The sequence below is a fragment of the Urocampus carinirostris genome, chromosome 1 (assembly GCF_059441175.1).
Source record: "Urocampus carinirostris isolate Australia breed hairy pipefish chromosome 1, RoL_Ucar_1.0, whole genome shotgun sequence".
Lineage (NCBI taxonomy): Eukaryota > Metazoa > Chordata > Actinopteri > Syngnathiformes > Syngnathidae > Urocampus > Urocampus carinirostris.
Window position 1 is genome coordinate 72,049,772 of NC_142349.1, and position 18,525 is coordinate 72,068,296.

Here is an 18,525-nt window from a genome sequence, read left to right on the forward strand (position 1 = left end):
GTCCTGGTTGCCATGGCGCCCAATTGGCCCCACCCGTGTGGCGTCAGCTGCAGCTCGTCAACAAATTTGCTTTCTCTCTATTTAAGCTCAGTGCTCTCATTTTCCCTTTGTCAGTCCGTCAACAAACCTCTGCCCCGCAAGACGTGGGTTTCGACTCGGTCCTGTCCCTGTTGGTAATTCCTGTCCGGTATTGTTCCCGTTTATTTTTGTCCTGCTTAATATCGGTTTCCAGTTTCGTTCCCGTCTATTTTTGTCCTGTTTATTATTTTCTACAGTTGTCGTTCACGTCTAGTTTGTCCTGTTTATTTTCGATATCTTGATTCATTATCTATCCTGTCTGTATGTCCCGTCCTGTCCGGTATCGACCCCATCTGTCCGATATCAACTCGGGCGATTGGAATCGCTCTCGTCGGTCTCTGGCTTCCCATCATTCCACGCTAGACCGCTGCCTAACGTGCATGACTCCCCATTTCCCATACAATAAAAGGCTTGTGTGAGAACGTCACACGATTGGGTCCTGATCCTGTTCTGGGTCCTGACACATTGACATTTTGAAACATTGTATGCAACGAGATGAGACATGGTACTGGTAGAAGTAGTTTGGCTGTGTTTTGGAAGAAAATATTCTACTACTTTGTTTGGCACCAGCTGCTGCTGGTTCCCCGGTTCCCCCTCCTATTTAAGCTCAGTGCTCTCACTCGCCCTTGGTCAGTCCGTCAGCGAACCTCTGTTTACCCAAGGCAAGCATTTTGAGTCTGACTCCCGTCGGTCCTGTTTTGTCACCCGTATCCCACTCGTCTGTTCCTGATTTTCCTGTCTGTCTCCGGCTACGACCCGTTTTTTGCCCCCGACCACATACTGATCTCCCGTCCCGGCTAACGACCCGTTTTTCCCGTTTGACCACGCTACGATCTCCCGCTCCGAAAGATCCACTTCCGCATTCCGAACACTCTCCAATCCCGTGAGGGGCTTGCTTCCCTCGTCCAGCGAGCACCGGATCACTGGCACTGGTTTTTCCTCTATATCTGAATAAACCTGCGAGTAACGTTACGCATCTGGGTCCTCCTCCTGTTCTGGTTTTGACATGTCCTTCAGACATTTTGTGATTAAGGGCCAAAAGAAGGAAATGGGACTTGACTCTTTGCACTTGATATTGCTCTGTGCATTATTTAATCATTCAAAACACATAGTGAGTCGCTTTGGGTGTCAGCGAGACCTGAGACCACCACTAGGGGGCACTCAATATGACATACTGTCCCTTCAAATAACAAATTTCATGCGTGTGCGTGTAATTACACAACAATCCATGGCCAAGATTTGGCGTAGTCTTCCATGATCTTCAAGCCCAGCTCTCGAGTATCGACTAGTCCTCTGATTCCTCTGCAAAAAAAGTGAGAAGTCATTATTTGTTGTCAAGAATTGGGTCATTGGGAAAAGGGTTGGGTAGGGTTACTTCAACTGGATTACTTTCAATTACTTTTGGTTTACTCCAATACCAAATATGCTAATCAAAGACAAAAGAAACTAAATATGAATAAAATGATGACTCACAACACGTGGTAAGCTTTCTCTCCTGGCTTTGATCCCTTTGATCTCCGGCAAAACTAACACAAAATGCGACCAGGGTTGGGTAGGGTTACTTTAACTGGATTACTTTCAATGACTTTTGGATTACTCCAATACCAAATATGCTAATAAAAGACAAAGGAAACTAAATAGGAATAAAAAGACTAAATTTTGTGCAGGCTTGAGGAATAACGGAATACACGGAAAGGCAAAAATGATGTTTGGATTTATTTTCATTTTGTTTCTGTCGCATTTGATGTTCGTTTTGCCGGCAATCAAAGAGATCAAAGCCAGGAAAGAAAACTTACCACGTGTTGTGAGTCATCATTTGATTCATATTTAGTTTATTTTGTCTTTTATTAGCATATTTGGTATTGGAGTCATCCAAAAGTCATTGAAAGTAATCCAGTTAAAGTAACCCTACTCAACCCTGCTCGCATTTTGTGTTCGTTTTGCCGGAGATCAAAGAGATCAAAGCCAGGAGAGAAAGCTTACCACGTGTTGTGAGTCATCGTATTATTCATATTTAGTTTCTTTTGTCTTTTATTAGCATATTTAGTATTGGAGTCATCCAAAAGTAATTGAAAGTAATCCAGTTAAAGTAACCCTACCTAACCCTGGTCGCATTTTGTGTTAGTTTTGCCGGGGATCAAAGAGATCAAAGCCAGGAGAGAAAGCTTACCACGTGTTGTGAGTCATTATTGTATTAATATTTAGTTTCTTTTGTCTTTTATTAGCATATTTGCTATTGGAGTAATCCAAAAGTAATTGAAAGTAATCAAGTTAAAGTAACCCTACCCAACCCTGATTGGAATACTATCACAATATCATGTCAACCTGTACGTTTTTGCCGTACAAAGTACGTTTATTATGTATTTTAAGACGTGTACGACGTGCGAGAAAATCTGTACGGAAAAACGCAAATTTGTCAATGATGGGTACCATCCGGTATACACCGACTATCACCAAACGGCAAATCAATCAAGTCAAACAAGTTCGCCGCGGTAGCCTCTATCTCGGTATCGATTATTTTCGTTACAAACGAAGCGAGCGGTTTGATGTAGTGAAAGGAAGTCCGTTTCTTTTTAGAGAACCGTTTTTTTCAACTCAACTCATTAAAGAGAGCCGGCTCTCAAACAACTCACTTCAAGGCATACATCCATCCATTATCTGCACCGCTTATCCTCAGTAGGGTCATGGGGGTGCTGGAGCCCATCCCAGCCATCTCCGGGCAGTGGGCAGGGGACACCCTGAACTGGTTGCCAGACAGTCGCAGGGCACACAGGGACAGACAACTCGCTCGCTCATTCACACCTAGAGACAATTTGGACCGGCCAATTCACCTGAAATGCATGTTTTTGGAATGTGGGAGGAAACTGGAGTGCCCGGAGGAAACCCACGCAAGCACGGGGAGAACATGCAAACTCCGCACAGGAAGGTTGGTAGCTGGATTTGAACCCATGATCTCAGAACTGTGCCGCACACGCACTAACCACTTTGCCGCCGTGGTGCCTCTTTATTGCATTATATTACAAATTATTATGTAGTATACAGAAGTTATCAGCTCGGTGGGCTTGGGGGTAGGGCGCCCGCTTTGAGACTGTGAGGTCGCTGGTTCAAGCTTTGGCCGAGTCATACCTAAGACTTACAACATTGGTACTCATTGACTCCGTGCTTGGCATTAGGGGTAGGAATTGGGGGGTTTGGTCACCTAATGACTCCCAACACCTCAGTTGGGTCTAGCGAGGGGGCTGGGAATCCCCTCCTCTGTATCAATCTCCCAGAAGGAGTCAGGAATGTGTTCTTGACTCTAGACACCTCCCACTAGGGCACAGGTGTCGAACAGGCGGCCCGCGGGCCAGATCATGCCTGCTAAGGGATTGAATCTGGCCCGCGAGACAACACTCAGAGAAGCGCAAGAGAAAAACAAGCTGCAGGTTGAAATAGGTCAACTTGATGTTGCCAAAGCCAGGTTCCTCTCACAGACACTGTGTGTATATATATATATATATATATATATATATATATATATATCTCTCTCTCTCTCTCTCGCTCTCGCTCTCGCTCTCGCTCTCTCTCTCTCTCTCTCTCTCGCTCTCTCTCTCGCTCTCTCTCTCGCTCTCTCTCTCTCTCTCTCTCTCTCACATTTAAGAAAAACGCCATGTATGGAGTCAAGTCACATTCATTTTTGACGCCCTTTATCACAAGGAGTCTCAAAGGGATGCTGTAAAGTAGGCTTGAACGTAATTACTCAAGGTGTGTATTTCTAATCAGTTTGATGTTCCTTTTGGCTGTACCCTAGTCTTTCTGTCTTTGTTTGAAGGTGTTGGTACTTTTCCAGGGGGGTGGTCTTTTGTCTTTCTCTCAACATACCAGTACTTTTCCATGACTTGTGATCTCAATAAAACACAAAGCAGATGGGGGATGACCAAGATTGAAATCGAGATTGAGTAAGAGAGTATGGAAAGAGCTTATCTCCCCGGTTGCAACTGGCTAAAAACACATCTTTGCCTGGTGCATTTTCTATCGTTAGCCAATTTTCGGAGCTCTCCCACACGTCAGTGGTCTCTTTTAGACCCCACAGATGCACAGACTACAGAGTATTATGACACCATCCCCTGATCTAAAACCTACATGAGGGCAAGGAAAAACTAAAAACATCAAGTCAAGTCAAGTCATGTTTATTTGTGACGCCCACAGACTACTATGACCCCATCCCCTGATCTAAAACCTACATGAAGAAAAGGAAAAACTCAAAAAACTCAAGTCGACTCATGTTTATTTGTTTGGCCCTTAATCACAAGGAGTCTCAAAGGGCTTCACAGACCACAGACTATTGCATACCACAGACTATTATGACACCATCCCCTGATCTAAAACCAACATGAGGGCAAGGAAAAACTCAAAAACCTCAACATGAGGAAAAAGAAGAAACCTTGGGAAGGGACCCCACGTGTCAAAAACATAGATGTTAAAATCCATGCACAAGTTCGAAAATTTTTGAGACGACACAAAAGAAAAGGCAATAAACCATGAGCTGCACAAATTACCTGACGGCATTTTGCAGTTCAGTCGCGCTGTGTGCCGTTTCCAGAGTGTCTTTGAAGCTTGTTTCGTTCGCCGCGACATCAGGGAGACATCTTTGAAGAACTGACCACGCCCCAAAAAAGGAAATCGAATGTTATCATGAGAAGAAAACTTCAAAAATAGAAGTGAAATCCTTACATGGTCGACTAGGCACAATCATCGAAGGACAGTCCTCGTCTCGTAGAACCTGAGATAATGGCTAAAAGAACCGAATAAAAAGAAAATGTCAGCAAGAGTAACAGAAAAATGCCAGAAGAATGTGTTTCGAAATATTTTAGAGCGCCGACGAACCGCTTTAATAACATCAATTATACCATTTGTCAGAGAACAGAACGGAAACAGAACCCACTCGCGTAACGTTTCTCACAGTTTTATTGGGAAGAAGGGAAAAGATCGCACACACGATCCGGAGATCGCTGGTCGCGGGGAGTAGGTTGCTCAGACGCAGAAGCGGGACTTCCGTGGCGAGCGATGGCGGTGTCGGGAACGGAAAAAAGTCAAAAACCAGGAGAGGAGAGTAGATGTGGTCAAAATAAAAAACGGATCGTTATTCAGGGCGAGAGAATAGACGTGGTCGAGATCAAAACAGGTCGTAATTCGGGACGGGAGAGCAGATGTGGTCGAGATCAAAACAGATCGTAGCGGGAGAAAAGCGGGCACAGGCGAAAAAGGGCTTGCTGTGTAAAAAGAGATTTGCAGACGGACCGACAAAAGGGGACTGTTTTAAAAAAAGGAAAGTTGACTGTGAGGGCCATCGCTTACAGGATGGGTATGATGGTTGCCATGGCGCTCAATTGGCCGCGCCCGTTTGTGTCACCGTTGCCATGGTGCCCAATTGGCCACGCCTGTGTGGCGCCAGCTGCGGCTCGTTGAGAGATTGACTATCTGTTTATATAAAGCTCAGCGCTCTCTTGCATTCAGTGTCAGCCCATCAACTAACTTCTGCCCCACAAGACGTGGGTTCTGTCTCGGTCCTGTTTACCTGTTGGATTTTCCTGTCCAGTATTGTTCCCGTTTATTTTGTCCTGTTTAATTTTGGTTTGCAGTTTTCTTTCCGTTTATTTTTGTCCTGTTCATTATTTTCTCCAGTTTTCGTTCCCTTCTTGTTTCTCCTGTTAATTTTCAATATCCTGTTTCATTATCAATCCTGTCTGTCCCGTCCTGTCCGGTATCGACCCCATCTGTCCGATATCAACTCGTCGGCCTCTGGCTTCCTATCATTTCATGCCAGACTGCTGTCTAACGTGCGTGACTCTCCGTTTTCTGCAAAATAAAAGGATTGTGTAAGAACGTCACGGGATTGGGTCCTGATCCGGTTCTGATTCTTGGCAACGGGTGGACATTGGAGTATTTTCACTAAGATCCAAATCCACTGCATCTGCCTATAGGCCAGGAAACTGTCTGTTTTGAAATATGTTTTATAATATCAAGAGAAACATGCTGACTACTACAGGTTTACTGGAAAAGAACGCTGTGAAAAGGTGAAGCAACTAGAAGCTGCTTTAACAGAGGGCGAATTGATTAAAGACTGTTCAAAGAATGTCAGGCTGAATAGTCGGGCCCCCACAAATCTTCAGCTTATTAAATCTGACCCGTTTTCTGAAAAATTTGGACACCCCTGGCTAAATTAATAAAAATTTAACGTTGGCAAAACGAAACGTTTGCGGTGTCACAAACTATGATTGCCTAATCGTCGGTAATGGAAGTATCACAACGAAAAAGTGAAGAAAAAAATCCCTGTGTCCACTGCTTCTTTCGAACAGATTTTATCAGCCCTAAATCGAATAAAAACTTGAGCCAGAAACACGACAAGCTCCACTTTCAGCATTAGAATCATCTGTACAAGAGTAATTGAAAGAAAGGATAATGGATTTTTGTGCACACACAAAAAGGATTTTTGGTGAGTAAAATGTTTTAAGCTTTTTCATTTCTGTCAAAACTTTAGCTAAATTTTTTTATAGCCATAAGACAGTTATTGAGGGTAGGGTTGATTCAGACGCAGGGTTGGGTAGGGTTACTTTAACTGGATTACTTTCAATTACTTTTGGATGACTCCAATACCAAATATGCTAATAAAAGACAAAAGAAACTAAATATGAATAAAATGATGACTCTCAACACGTGGTAAGCTTTCTCTCCTGGCTTTGATCTCTTTGATCTACGGCAAAACTAACATAAAATGCAAAAGAAACAAAATGAAACATCATTTTCGCCGTTCCATGTAATCCGTTACTCCCCAAGCCTGCACGAAATGTAGTCATTTTATTCATATTTAGTTTCTTTTGTCTTTTATTAGCATATTTGGTATCGGAGTCATCCAAAAGTAATTGAAAGTAATCAGGTTAAAGTAACCCTACCCAACCCTGTTCAGACGTAGCATGACTGAAGGCCTAGGTGAGAAATGCACGGCTCGCTCCTGATATCTCGTAAATGTAAAATGTTTTAATGTTTTAAGCTTAGCTAGCGATCTATCTATCTGTAAGCGATGGCCCTCAGAGTCAACTTTCCTTTTTTTTAAAAACAGTCCCCTTGTCGGTCCGTCTTAAAACAAAACTGTAGCTAATTTTTTTTTATAGCCATAAGACAGTTATTGAGGGTAGTGTTGATTCAAATGTAGCACTGCTGAAGTCCTAGGTGAGAAATGCACAGCCCGCACCTCATAAATTGTACCTTGTTAGGGTTATTGAAGCCAGGTTTACAGAACTCTCTGTAATACTGCCAGTAACTGTTGCCCAGTTTGTGCTGGAGCTGCATCTCAGTATAAGTGGCATATTTGTCAGGGCACTTTGATACACACGTCTGAAAGCAAGAGAAGATGTTATTCCCTCTGGAAAATTGGGGTAAAAGGGTCAAATCGCTCTCAGTCGAGTCTTGGGGAATGGATTGTGTTACCTGGGTAGTTGGGCACTGTAGGTTAATGAGAAGTGAAGGATTGGCACATTTTAAAAGGTTGAAATAAAAGAGAATGGGCTTCTTCCTGTGAAACAAAAAAAATATGAATTGGATAGGTATGTAGGTAGGTAGGTACGGTAGGTTGGTAGGCAGGTAGGTACAGTAGGTTGGTAGGTACAGTCGGTAGGTAGGTAGGTACGTAGGTAGGTTGTTAGATACAGTAAGTAAGTAGGTACAGTAGGTAGGTAGGTAGGTTGGATAGGTGAGTAGGTAGGTAGGTACAGTAGGTAGTTATGTGGGTAGGTAGGCATGTAGGTAGGTAGGTAGGTATTATAGGTAGGTAGTTAGGTAGGTAGTTATGTGGGTAGGTAGGTACAGTAGGTAGTTATGTGGGTAGGTAGGTACAGTAGGTAGTTATGTGGGTAGGTAGGTAGGTAGGTAGGTAGGTAGGTAGGTAGGTAGGTAGGTAGGTAGGTAGGTAGGTAGGTAGGTAGGCATGTAGATTGGTAGGTAGGTAGGTAAATACAGTAGGTAGGTACGTACAGTAGGTATGTAGGTAGGTAAGTATGTAGGTAGGTAGGTAATGTAGGTAGGTAGGTAGGTAGGTAGGTAGAGTAGGAAGGTAGGTAGATAGGTAAGTATAGAAGGTAGGTAGGTAGGTAGGTTGGATAGGTGGGTAGTTAGGTTGGATAGGTGGGTAGTTAGGTAGGTACTGTAGGTAGGTAGTTAGGTACTGTAGGTAGATAGGTAGGTAGGTACAGTAGGAAGGTAGGTAGGTGCAGTAGGTACTGTAGGTAGATAGGTAGGTAGGCAGGTAGGTAAGTTGGATAGGTGGGTAGTTAGGTTGGATAGGTGGGTAGTTAGGTTGGATAGGTGGGTAGTTAGGTAGGTACTGTAGGTAGGTAGGCAGGTACTGTAGGTAGGCAGGTAGGTACTGTAGGTAGATAGGTAGGTACAGTAGGTAGGATAGGTGGGTAGGTAGGTAGGTAGGTAGGTAGGTAGGTAGGTAGGTAGGTAGGTAGGTATTGTAGGTATGTAGGCAGGTATTGTAGGTATGTAAAAAGACTGAGACCAATAATTAGATAGATGAATGAGGTAAGCATAAAAGCCTTACACATTCGCGGTTCCTTTCTGGCCACAAAATTCACCATAGCTATTCGTCGGATGGAGTATCTTCCTCGGGTCTCCATGTAACCAGGCTGGATTGGATAAATACAACAAATATTTTGCATACATTCAAATCATAAGAGAAACTTTATTTGTAACTTGACCTTCAAATCTAATCCGATAGAATCAATATTTTTCGGGCCATTTTCCTGAGTACTCCCAAATCTTTTGACACCAAAGAATAGCTCAAATTTGCTCTGAAGCTAACATAAGTACCAGTTAGCAAACTTGTTTGACAAATGAGAACCGTGTTGATGTGGATGAAAGGAGTTTAGCATGCATGTTAAAGGATTTTATACATTTTGACTATAAAGGATTTTATACGATTGACTCATGCAATCAAGATTGTCACTGAGTTTCAGGTCAGGGCAGAATGTTCAAAATGCATAATATTTTGTCTAGGGAATTTTGGACTAGCGATCTATCCATCTATCTATCTATCTCGATCTATCTATCTAGGGATCTATCTAGCTATCTAGTGATCTAGCTAGCTAGCAATCTATCTATCTTGCTAGCTAGCTAGCGATCTATCTCTCTATCTATCTATCCCACTAGCTAGCTGGCAATCTATCTATCTCTCTATCTATCTATCTCGCTAGCTAGCTAGCGATCCATCTATCTATCTCGCTAGCTAGCTAGCGATTTATCTATCTATCTATCTTGCTAGCTAGCTAGCGATCTATCTATCCATCTTGCTAGCTAGCTAGCGATCTATCTATCTATCTATCTATCTATCCCACTAGCTAGCTGGCAATCTATCTATCTCTCTATCTATCTATCTCGCTAGCTAGCTAGCTAGCGATCTATCTATCTATCTTGCTAGTTAGCTAGTGATCCAACTATCCATCTATCTTGCTAGATAGCTAGCGATCTATCTATCTATCTATCTATCTAAGGACTCTGACGGAGGGCGGCAGGCGTTGTTTTGAGAAGCCAGTGTATAAGATGGTGAAGCCCCACGTTGGGCTTCCTTGGCACGCCCATGGGAGGAGCCGGCACACCATCTTGCAGGGAGACATGGGCCAAAAAGAAAAAGCTAAAGGACTTCAGAAGAAGTTTTCCCACAGACGCCAACGTCTCATCGGCCGTCTTCGATGGAGTTCACTTAGTTCTTCTGTTAGGGAAAATAAATCTGCCCCCGTGTGGAAATGTCGGCTTTCCTGATCATCTGGCGCGTAAATTGTTGGGTGAATTAACAACTAGGTTGTGTTTGGTTAATGGAGTCAGATAACTAGTTTGAACAATTTGGTAAACGGTACATTTTGACGATTAATGTTTTTTAAGAGTACTCACCCACTATTCCGAGTGCACCGTATGAAAGAATGCTGAGAATGAAGACGCTACAACATAAGACATCCGTGCAGCTTCTGTTGACACAGAAATTCATCGCATGAGTTTTAAACAACACCGTTTGCAGAATTTGACCAGAAATTCGAGTCAGAATAAGGCAATGGTGTCAAACGGGCGGCCCACGGGCCAGATCAGGCCCGCTTAGGGATTGAATCCGGCCGGCGAGACAACACTCAGAGAAGCGCAAGAGAAAAACGAGCTGCAGGTTGAAATAGGTCAACTTGTTGTTGCCAAAGCCAGGTGCCTCGAACAAAGACACTGTACTTGTATTTCTCTCTCTCTCTCTCTCTCTCTCTCTCTCTCTCTTTTCCATCCCTTTTCTCCCACTCTTTGTCTCTTTCTCTCTGTGTCTTTTAACCTCTTTTGCTCTAACTTCCTTTTCCCCTTTTCTCTCTTTTCTCTTTCTCTCTTCACACCCTTTGCACTTTCTTTTCTCTTTTCTCTCCTTCTGTCTTTCAATTTCTCTTTGGATTTCTTTCTTCCCCTCCCTTTCTTTTCCCCCTCTCTCGCGACTTTTTATCTTTGGTTTCTCACGCTCTCTCCCTCTCTCTCTTTTTCTTTCTTTGTCCCGCCCTCTCTCCTTTTCCCTCTCTCTCTCTCTCTTTCTCTCTCGCTCTCTCTTTTCAACCACTCTCTGTCTCTTTCACTCTCTGTCTCTCTTTTTCTCTTCCTTTGTTGCTCTTTGTCTCTTTCTCTCTCTGTGTCTTTTTAACTTATTTTGCTCTAACTTCCTTTTCTCTCTCTTCCTACCCTTTGCGCTTTATTTTCCCTCCCTGTCTTTCTATATCTCTTTCTTCCTCTCCCTTTCTTTTCTCCCTCTCTCACAACTTTTTATCTCTCTTGTTTGTCATGCTCTCTCCCTCTCTCTCTCTCTTTTTCTTTCTTTCTCCCACCGTCTCTCCTTTTCCCTCCCTCTTTCTCTGATTTCTTTATCCCTCTTTTTCTTTCTCTTTAATCTACTAGTCCGGCCCCCGACAGAATGTTTGTTCTATCGTGTGGCCCCCGAGTTAAAATGAGTTTGACACCCCTGGACTAAGGTCCCCCCCCATCTTTTAATCATATTTGTCACAGGGATTCCTACCTCCTTTGAACTGGACCTCTGAAGAAAGGATCAAACTTGTGTGGCTCACCTGAAGAAATTACAAAAAAGAAAATGAACCCTTTTATCACCACGGGGGCACCGGGGCCCCCATATTTCAAGCATTATTTAAATCACCGGAACTCCCCAACAGTTGGACTGAAGAAAAAAATTCAAACTAAGTCAAAAGTAGTTCTCCAAAACATCAACAAGGTGGCAGTAATGTCCCACAAGCGTAACTCATAGGCATGCATGTGTGGCAACGGACCAATCACAGGCAAGAAATGACAACATGACTTCATTAGTTTTAATTGGCAAGTGACTAATAATTGAGGTACTAAGGGGTTAAGTATGGTGTGGGTCTTTGTCTCCAGGAATGGATTTACCCTCGAGCACACAGGTGTCAAAAAGGCGGCCCGCGGGCCAGATCAGGCCCGCTGAGGGATTGAATCCGGCCCGTGCGACAACACTCAGAGAAGCGCAAGAGAAAAACAAGCTGCGGGTTGAAATATGTCAACTTGATGTTGCCAGGTGCCTCTCACAAAGACACTGTTCTTGTATTTATTTCTTTCTCTCTCTCTCTCTCTCTCTCTCTTCCGCCCCTTTTCTCCCACTCTCTGTCTCTGTCTCTTTCATTCCCTGTGTCTCTCTTTTTCTCTTCTTTTGTTGCTCTTTGTCTCTTTCTCTCTCTCTGTCTTTTTAACTTCTTTTGCTCTAACTTTCTTTTTTCCTTTTCTCACTTTTCTCTTTCTCTCTTCCTACCCTTCTCTTTTTTCTCTTTTATCTCCTTTTGTCTTTCTATTTCTCTTTGGATTTCTTTCTTCCTCTCCCTTTTTCCCCCCTCTCTTATGACTTTTTATCTTTTGTTTCTCACGCTCTCTCCCTCTCTCTTTTTTTCTTTCTTTGTCCCGCCCTCTCTCCTTTTCACTCCCTCTTTCTCTTATTTCATTATCTCTCTTTTTTTTTCTCTTTAATCTACTAGTCCGGCCCCTGACAGAATGTTTGTTCTATCGTGTGGCCCCCAAACACCTGGTCTTGGTGAAAAATAGTTGACAATATATGGACAACTTGAGACAGGTCATATTTTCAGTTTATGTTGTCTTTATGTTGTCCTGTTCCTGTCACGACCGGTACAAGCATTGGACCCAAATGCGTAAGGTTTCACATGATGCTTTATTGAGGGATCTGGAAGTCAGAGCGAGAGGATAAGGACCTCGATCTGGTCAGTAGGAGCGGGAATCCCTCATGAACAAAGCGTAGCCGGGACGGGAGAACGGAGTGCGGTCGGAGATGAGAAGCAAGCCGGGTAGCCGGGGCAGGAAAACGAAGCGTGGTCGGAGATCGGAATGAGTCAGGTAACCGGAGACTATTGGGAAGCCAGGAACAGGGGATCGATACAGGAACAGGCGCTGGGGACAAAAATGCTTGCCTTGCATGTGCGGAGGTTTGCTGACGGACTGACAAAAAGTGAACGAAAATGACATGCTTAAATGGGAGGAGGACTAATTTTCTGGAAAAAACGGGGCAAAAGTAATCACTCATAACATGATTTCTGATTCTTTCATGATCAAAATAACCAAAAAAAACTCGGCCTGTATGATACTTGGTTAATAAAGGGTTAAGAATGCTACTACAGTAGGTAAGATCCAAGTGTAATAAACTAAATATCCGACACAAGACCATGATTTAAAGTCAAGTGCGGCAGTTGAAAACATAAGGCTGTAATCCTGACTTTAAACCCGGAGATGGCGACAGAGTTATATAATTTGCATGCATCTTTTTGACACGCTGGAACAAACTCTTCCTTTTTTATCCTTTTGGGGGGTTGTTCCGCCCCAAAGAGGTAGGTAGGTAGGTAGGTAGGTAGGTACAGTAGGTAGGGAGGTAAGTAGGTAGATACAGTAGGTAGGTAAGTACAGTAGGTGGGTAGGTACTCTAGGTAGGTAGGTAAGTAGGTACAGTAGGTAGGAAGGTAGGTAGGTACAGTAGGTAGGTAGGTAGGTACATTAAGTAGGTAGGTGCAGTAGGTAGGAAGGTAGGTAGGTACAGTAGGTAGGTAGGTAAGTAGGTAGGTTGGATATGTAGGTAGGTACAGTAGGTAGGTAGGTAGGCAGGTACTGTAGGTAGGTTGGATAGGTAGGTACAGTAGGTAGTTATGTAGGTAGGTAATTATGTAGGTAGGTAGGTAGGTAGGTAAGTACAGTAGGTAGGTTGGATAGGTAGGTAGGTACAGTAGGTAGTTATGAAGGTAGGTAGGTAATTATGTAGGTAGGTAGGTAATTATGTAGGTAGTTAGGTACTCAAGGTAGGTAGGTAGGTCGGTACAGTAGGTAGGTTGGATAGGTAGGTAGGTACAGTAGGTAGGTAGGTAGGTACATTAAGTAGGTAGGTGCAGTAGGTAGGTAGGTAGGTAGGTAGGCAGGTACTGTAGGTAGGTTGGATAGGTGGGTAGGTAGGTAGGTAGTCATGTAGGTAGGTAGGTAAGTAGGTAGGTAATTATGTAGGTAGGTACTCTAGGTAGGTAGGTAGGTACAGTAGGTAGTTATGTAGGTAGGTAGGTAATTATGTAGGTAGGTAGGTAGGTAGGTAGGTACTCTAGGTAAGTAGGTAGGTAGGTACTGTAGGTCGGTAGGTAGTTATGTAGGTAGGTAGGTAAGTCGGTAGGTAATTACATAGGTAGGTACTCTAGGTAGGAAGGTAGGTAGGTACACTAGGTAGTTATGTAGGTAGGTAGGTAGGTAATTATGTAGGTAGGTAGGTAGGTACTCTAGGTAGGTAGGTAGGTACAGTAGGTAGGTACAGTAGGTAGTTATGTAGGTAGGTAGGTAAGTAGGTAGGTAATTATGTAGGTAGGTAGGTACTCTAGGGTAGGTAGGTGGGTACAGTAGGTAGTTATGTAGGTAGGTAATTATGTAGGTACTCTAGGTAGGTAGGTAGGTAGGTACAGTAGGTAGTTATGTAGGCCTGATAAAAGTCAGATAAAAGCACATAGTAAGTTAAAGCTTAAGTACTCTTTGAACCCAAATGGGCATTGTTAACACATACGAAAAAATATTCAACCTTCAACTTTTTAAGGAGACCTCAAACGACGCAGCCTACCTTTCAAATACCAGAATCAAGAACAGCAACATGCTAATACAGAGTAAGAGGCGTCAGCACCTTGTTGAAATAGACTGGCCCACGCTAATCTGATTAGCATTAGCATAGCATTAGCCAAGAGTAATACTCTCCCGACTTAATCTTTATCCACAGCTGACCAAAACAGGACAAAGACAACCCTGTTGTAATGGTCGTAGAATGAATTTGACATATTTGTAGATAGATACCATAGGTACCATAGATAGATAGATCGCTAGCTAGCTAGATACCAGACAGACAGACAGACAGACAGACAGACAGACAGACAGACAGACAGACAGACAGACAGACAGACAGACAGACAGACAGACAGACAGACAGACAGACAGACAGACAGACAGACAGACAGACAGACAGACAGACAGACAGACAGACAGACAGATAGATAGATAGATAGCTCGCTATCTAGGTCACTAGATAGATGGATCGCTAGCTAGCTAGATCGCTAGATAGATACCATAAATACCATAGAAACCATAGATAGATAGATCGCTAGATGGATGGATACCATAGATACCATAGATAGTTAGATCGCTAGCTAGCTAGATAGACAGATAGATGAATAGAAAGATCGCTAGCTAGCTAGCGATCCATCTATGTAGCGATCTAGCTAGCTAGCTAGATCGCTACATAGATAGATCGCTAGCCAGCTAGCTAGCTAGATCGCTAGATAGATGGATCGCTAGCTAGCTAGATCGCTACATAGATAGATCGCTAGCCAGCTAGCTGGCTAGGTCACTAGATAGATGGCTCGCTAGATCGATGGCTCGCTAGATAGTTAGATACCATAGATAGTTAGATACCATAGATAGTTAGATCGCTAGATCGCTAGATAGATAGATGGATAGAAAGAAAGAAAGAAAGATCGCTAGCTAGCTAGATCGCTAGATAGATGGATCGCTTGCTAGCTAGATCGCTAGATAGATAGATCGCTAGCTGGCTAGATCGCTAGATGGATAGATTGCTAGATAGATATTCACATAATAAACACGGGTGTGGGATTAAATTCACCAAAACAACAATTGAAAAAGGTTCAAAGGGAAAAACATGGAAGAGTTGTACTTGACTGTATTGTTTAAACCTAAAAAGAAGTTAGAATAGCTTTTTCCCCTGCAAGCTAAAAAACAAAGCTGAGCTCTCTCTCTTTTCTGTCTTTGTTTTTATCCCCTTCTCTTGCTCACTCTTTCTCTCGCTCACTCTTTTATCACTCTTTCTTTCTCTTTCTTGCTCCTTTTTTTCCTCCTTTTGTGCTCTCTCCATCTCTCTTCTCACTCCCCTTTTCTCTCTCTTTTTTTCTCTCTGTCTTTCTCTGTCTCCCTTGTTCTTTCTCTCTGTCTCTCTCTCTCTCTCTGTCTCTCTCTTTTCCTCACGCTCACTTGCTCCCTCTCTCCTTTTCTTTCGCTCACTTGCTCCCTCTCTCTCTCTCTCTCTCTCTTTTTCCGTCTGTTTTTCTCTCTTTCTTTCCCTCCCCTTGGTTCTCGCGTTCTCTTTTGTGTTTTCTTTTTCTCTGTCCTTCTCCCCCTTACTCTCTGTCTCCCTTGTTCCCTTGCTCTTTTTCTCCGTCTTCCTTTTTCTCTGTCTCTCTCTTATTCTATGCCTCTTTGTCTCTATCTTTTTCTTTCTCCTTTTTTTCCCCTTTCTCTTTTGTGCTCTCTCTACTTCTCTGTCACTCCTCTTTTCTCTCTCTATCCTTCTCCCCCTCACTCTCTGTCTCCCTTGCTCTCTTTCGCCGTTTCTCTTTCTCTCTTCCTTTTTCTCCGTCTCTCTTTCTCTATGCCTCTGTCTCTTTCTTTTTCTCTCTTTTTTTTCTCCCTTTCTCTTTTGTGCCCTCTCTACTTCTCTGTCACTCCTCTTTTTCTCTCTTTCCTTCTCTCCCCTTCTCCCTTTATCATTCTCTCTCTCTTTCCCTCTTTTTTTCTCCCTCTCTTTCGCGCTCTCTCTACTTCTCTGTCACTCCTCTTTTTCTCTCTTGTCCATTTAATATTCTCCCTCTCTCTATTTCCCTCTCTTCTTTCCCCTCTTTATTTTTTTCTCTCTTTCTCTTTAATTTCTTAGTCTGGCCCCGCAAGATTTTTTTCCTACCATGTGGCCCCTCATATTTTATCTATTCACTTTTAGATTTTACAAAAACATTGCTGCTAATGTCTTTGCACCGTTTCCGCATTCACAAGCGACACTATTATCCCGGAGTGGCCCGACTAATCTTCTTTGTAAACAAGCTAGGTTATCATCGCAGAGGATAAAGACATTTCTCATTCTAAAGAGTCTGAAGAAGAAGTCCGTGACTCACCATAGAAGTTTCGCGGGTGTGCCGCTCCACTGACAACCGTGGCCCGGACGGCGGCCGAGTTACTGGTGGCGTCGCATTGAGGCGCCATCGATTGGGAAGGCGAGTGGGATCGACTGGAACAGGTGCCTCCTTATCCTCTTAGTCACTCACTCTCTTCCCCCCACCTCCTTTGTCTCTCAACTTAAAAGTCCAAGATTTGAGTAGTTTCTTCCTTCTTTCTTTTCCTCGTTCCTGCTTTCTGTCTGTCCCTCCATCCATCTATCCGTCTACCTATCCAAGCAATCCACACACCTATCCGTTGAAGGATTTTATGCATTTGACTATAAAGGATTTTAAACAATTGAATACAAGTTACATTTATTGAGTGCAATGAAGATTTTCACCGAGTAGGCCACAGGTGTCAAACAGGCGGCCAGATCAGGCCTGCTGAGGCATTGAAACCGGCCCGCGAGAGAACACTCAGAGAAGCGCAAGAGAAAAACAAGCTGCAGGTTGAAATATGTCAACTTGATGTTGCCAAAGAAAGGTGCCTCCAACAAAGACACTGTACTTGTATTTTCGCTCTCTCTCTCTCCCTCTTTTTCACCCCTTTCTCCCACTCTGTGTCTCTTTTCACTACCTACCTATCTACCCACCTACTCACCTGTCTGTCTACCTATCTGCCTGTATACCAACTTGTCTACCTACCTACATACCTACCTGCATGCCTATCTATCTACCTACCTTTTTATCTATGTACCTATCTACCCACCTGTCTGTCTACCTATCTGCCTGTATACCAACTTGTCTACCTACCTACATACCTACCTACATGCCTGTCTATCCATCTATCTACCTACCTTTCTATCTAACTACCTACCTATTTACCCACCTACTCACTTGTCTGTCTACCTATCTGCCTGTATACCTACTTGTCTACCTACCTGCCTACCTGTCTGTCAATTTACCTACCTTTCTATCTGTCTACCTATCTACTTATCTGTCTGTCCACCTGTCTGCCTCTATACCTACTTGTCTACATACCTACCATCCTACCTACCTTTCTATCTATCTACCCATCTACTTACCTGTCTGTCTACCTATCTGCCTGTATACCTACTTGTCAACCTACCTGCCTACCTGTCTGTCAATCTACCTACCTTTCTATCTATCTACCTATCTACTTTTCTGTCTGTCCACCTGTCTGCCTGTATACCTACTTGTCTACGTACCTACCAGCCTACCTACCTTTCTATCCATCTACTTAGCTGTCTGTCTACCTATCGGCCTGTATACCTACTTGTCAACCTACCTGCCTACCTGTCTGTCAATCTACCTACCTTTCTATCTATCTAACTATCTACTTTTCTGTCTGTCCACCTGTCTGCCTCTATACCTACTTGTCTACCTACCTACCATCCTACCGACCTTTCTATCTATCTACCCATCTACTTACCTGTCTATCTACCTATCTGCCTGTATACCTACTTGTCTACCAACCTATCTGCCTGCCTGTCTGTCTAACTATCTACCTACCTTTCAATCTATCTACCTATCTACCCATCTACTTAGCTGTCTGTCTACCTATCTGCCTGTATACCTACTTGTCAACCTAACTGCCTACCCGTCTGTCAATCTACCTACCTTTCTATCTGTCTACCTATCTACTTTTCTGTCTGTCCACCTGTCTGCCTGTATACCTACTTGTCTACCTACCTACCAGCCTACCTACCTTTCTATCTATCTACCTATCTGCCTGTATACCTATTTGTCTACCTACCTACCTATGTACTTACCTGTCTATCTACCATTCTGTCTACCTACCTGTCTGCCTGCCTCGCTCTCTATCTCTATCTCCTAACTTTTTTTGTTTGATTCCAAACGGAAACTTGTCTGTTTCTTGGTCAGACAAGTTTGCTGTCCTCCTCTTTGGACACTGCCCGAGTGGAGACCTGGGACCGGACCCTCAGGCTTTTTT

At 43.4% G+C, this 18,525-nt stretch overlaps 1 protein-coding gene across 1 annotated transcript in view; it reads right to left on the reverse strand.

The window, feature by feature from the left end:
- LOC148376739 (choline transporter-like protein 5-A) overlaps positions 1-16,723 on the reverse strand; it is a 38,488-nt gene extending 21,765 nt beyond the window's left edge. Inside the window, exons 1-9 of the mRNA XM_088350259.1 lie at positions 16,569-16,723; positions 11,144-11,192; positions 10,006-10,079; positions 8,660-8,744; positions 7,546-7,630; positions 7,324-7,452; positions 4,792-4,852; positions 4,617-4,716; positions 1,297-1,380 (exon numbers count right to left, since the gene is read on the reverse strand). Coding sequence (XP_088206385.1) covers positions 1,297-1,380; positions 4,617-4,716; positions 4,792-4,852; positions 7,324-7,452; positions 7,546-7,630; positions 8,660-8,744; positions 10,006-10,079; positions 11,144-11,192; positions 16,569-16,656 — 755 coding nt within the window. The 5' untranslated portion in view covers positions 16,657-16,723. The remainder of the gene's footprint in view (positions 1-1,296; positions 1,381-4,616; positions 4,717-4,791; positions 4,853-7,323; positions 7,453-7,545; positions 7,631-8,659; positions 8,745-10,005; positions 10,080-11,143; positions 11,193-16,568) is intronic.
- Positions 16,724-18,525: the final 1,802 nt, after the last annotated feature.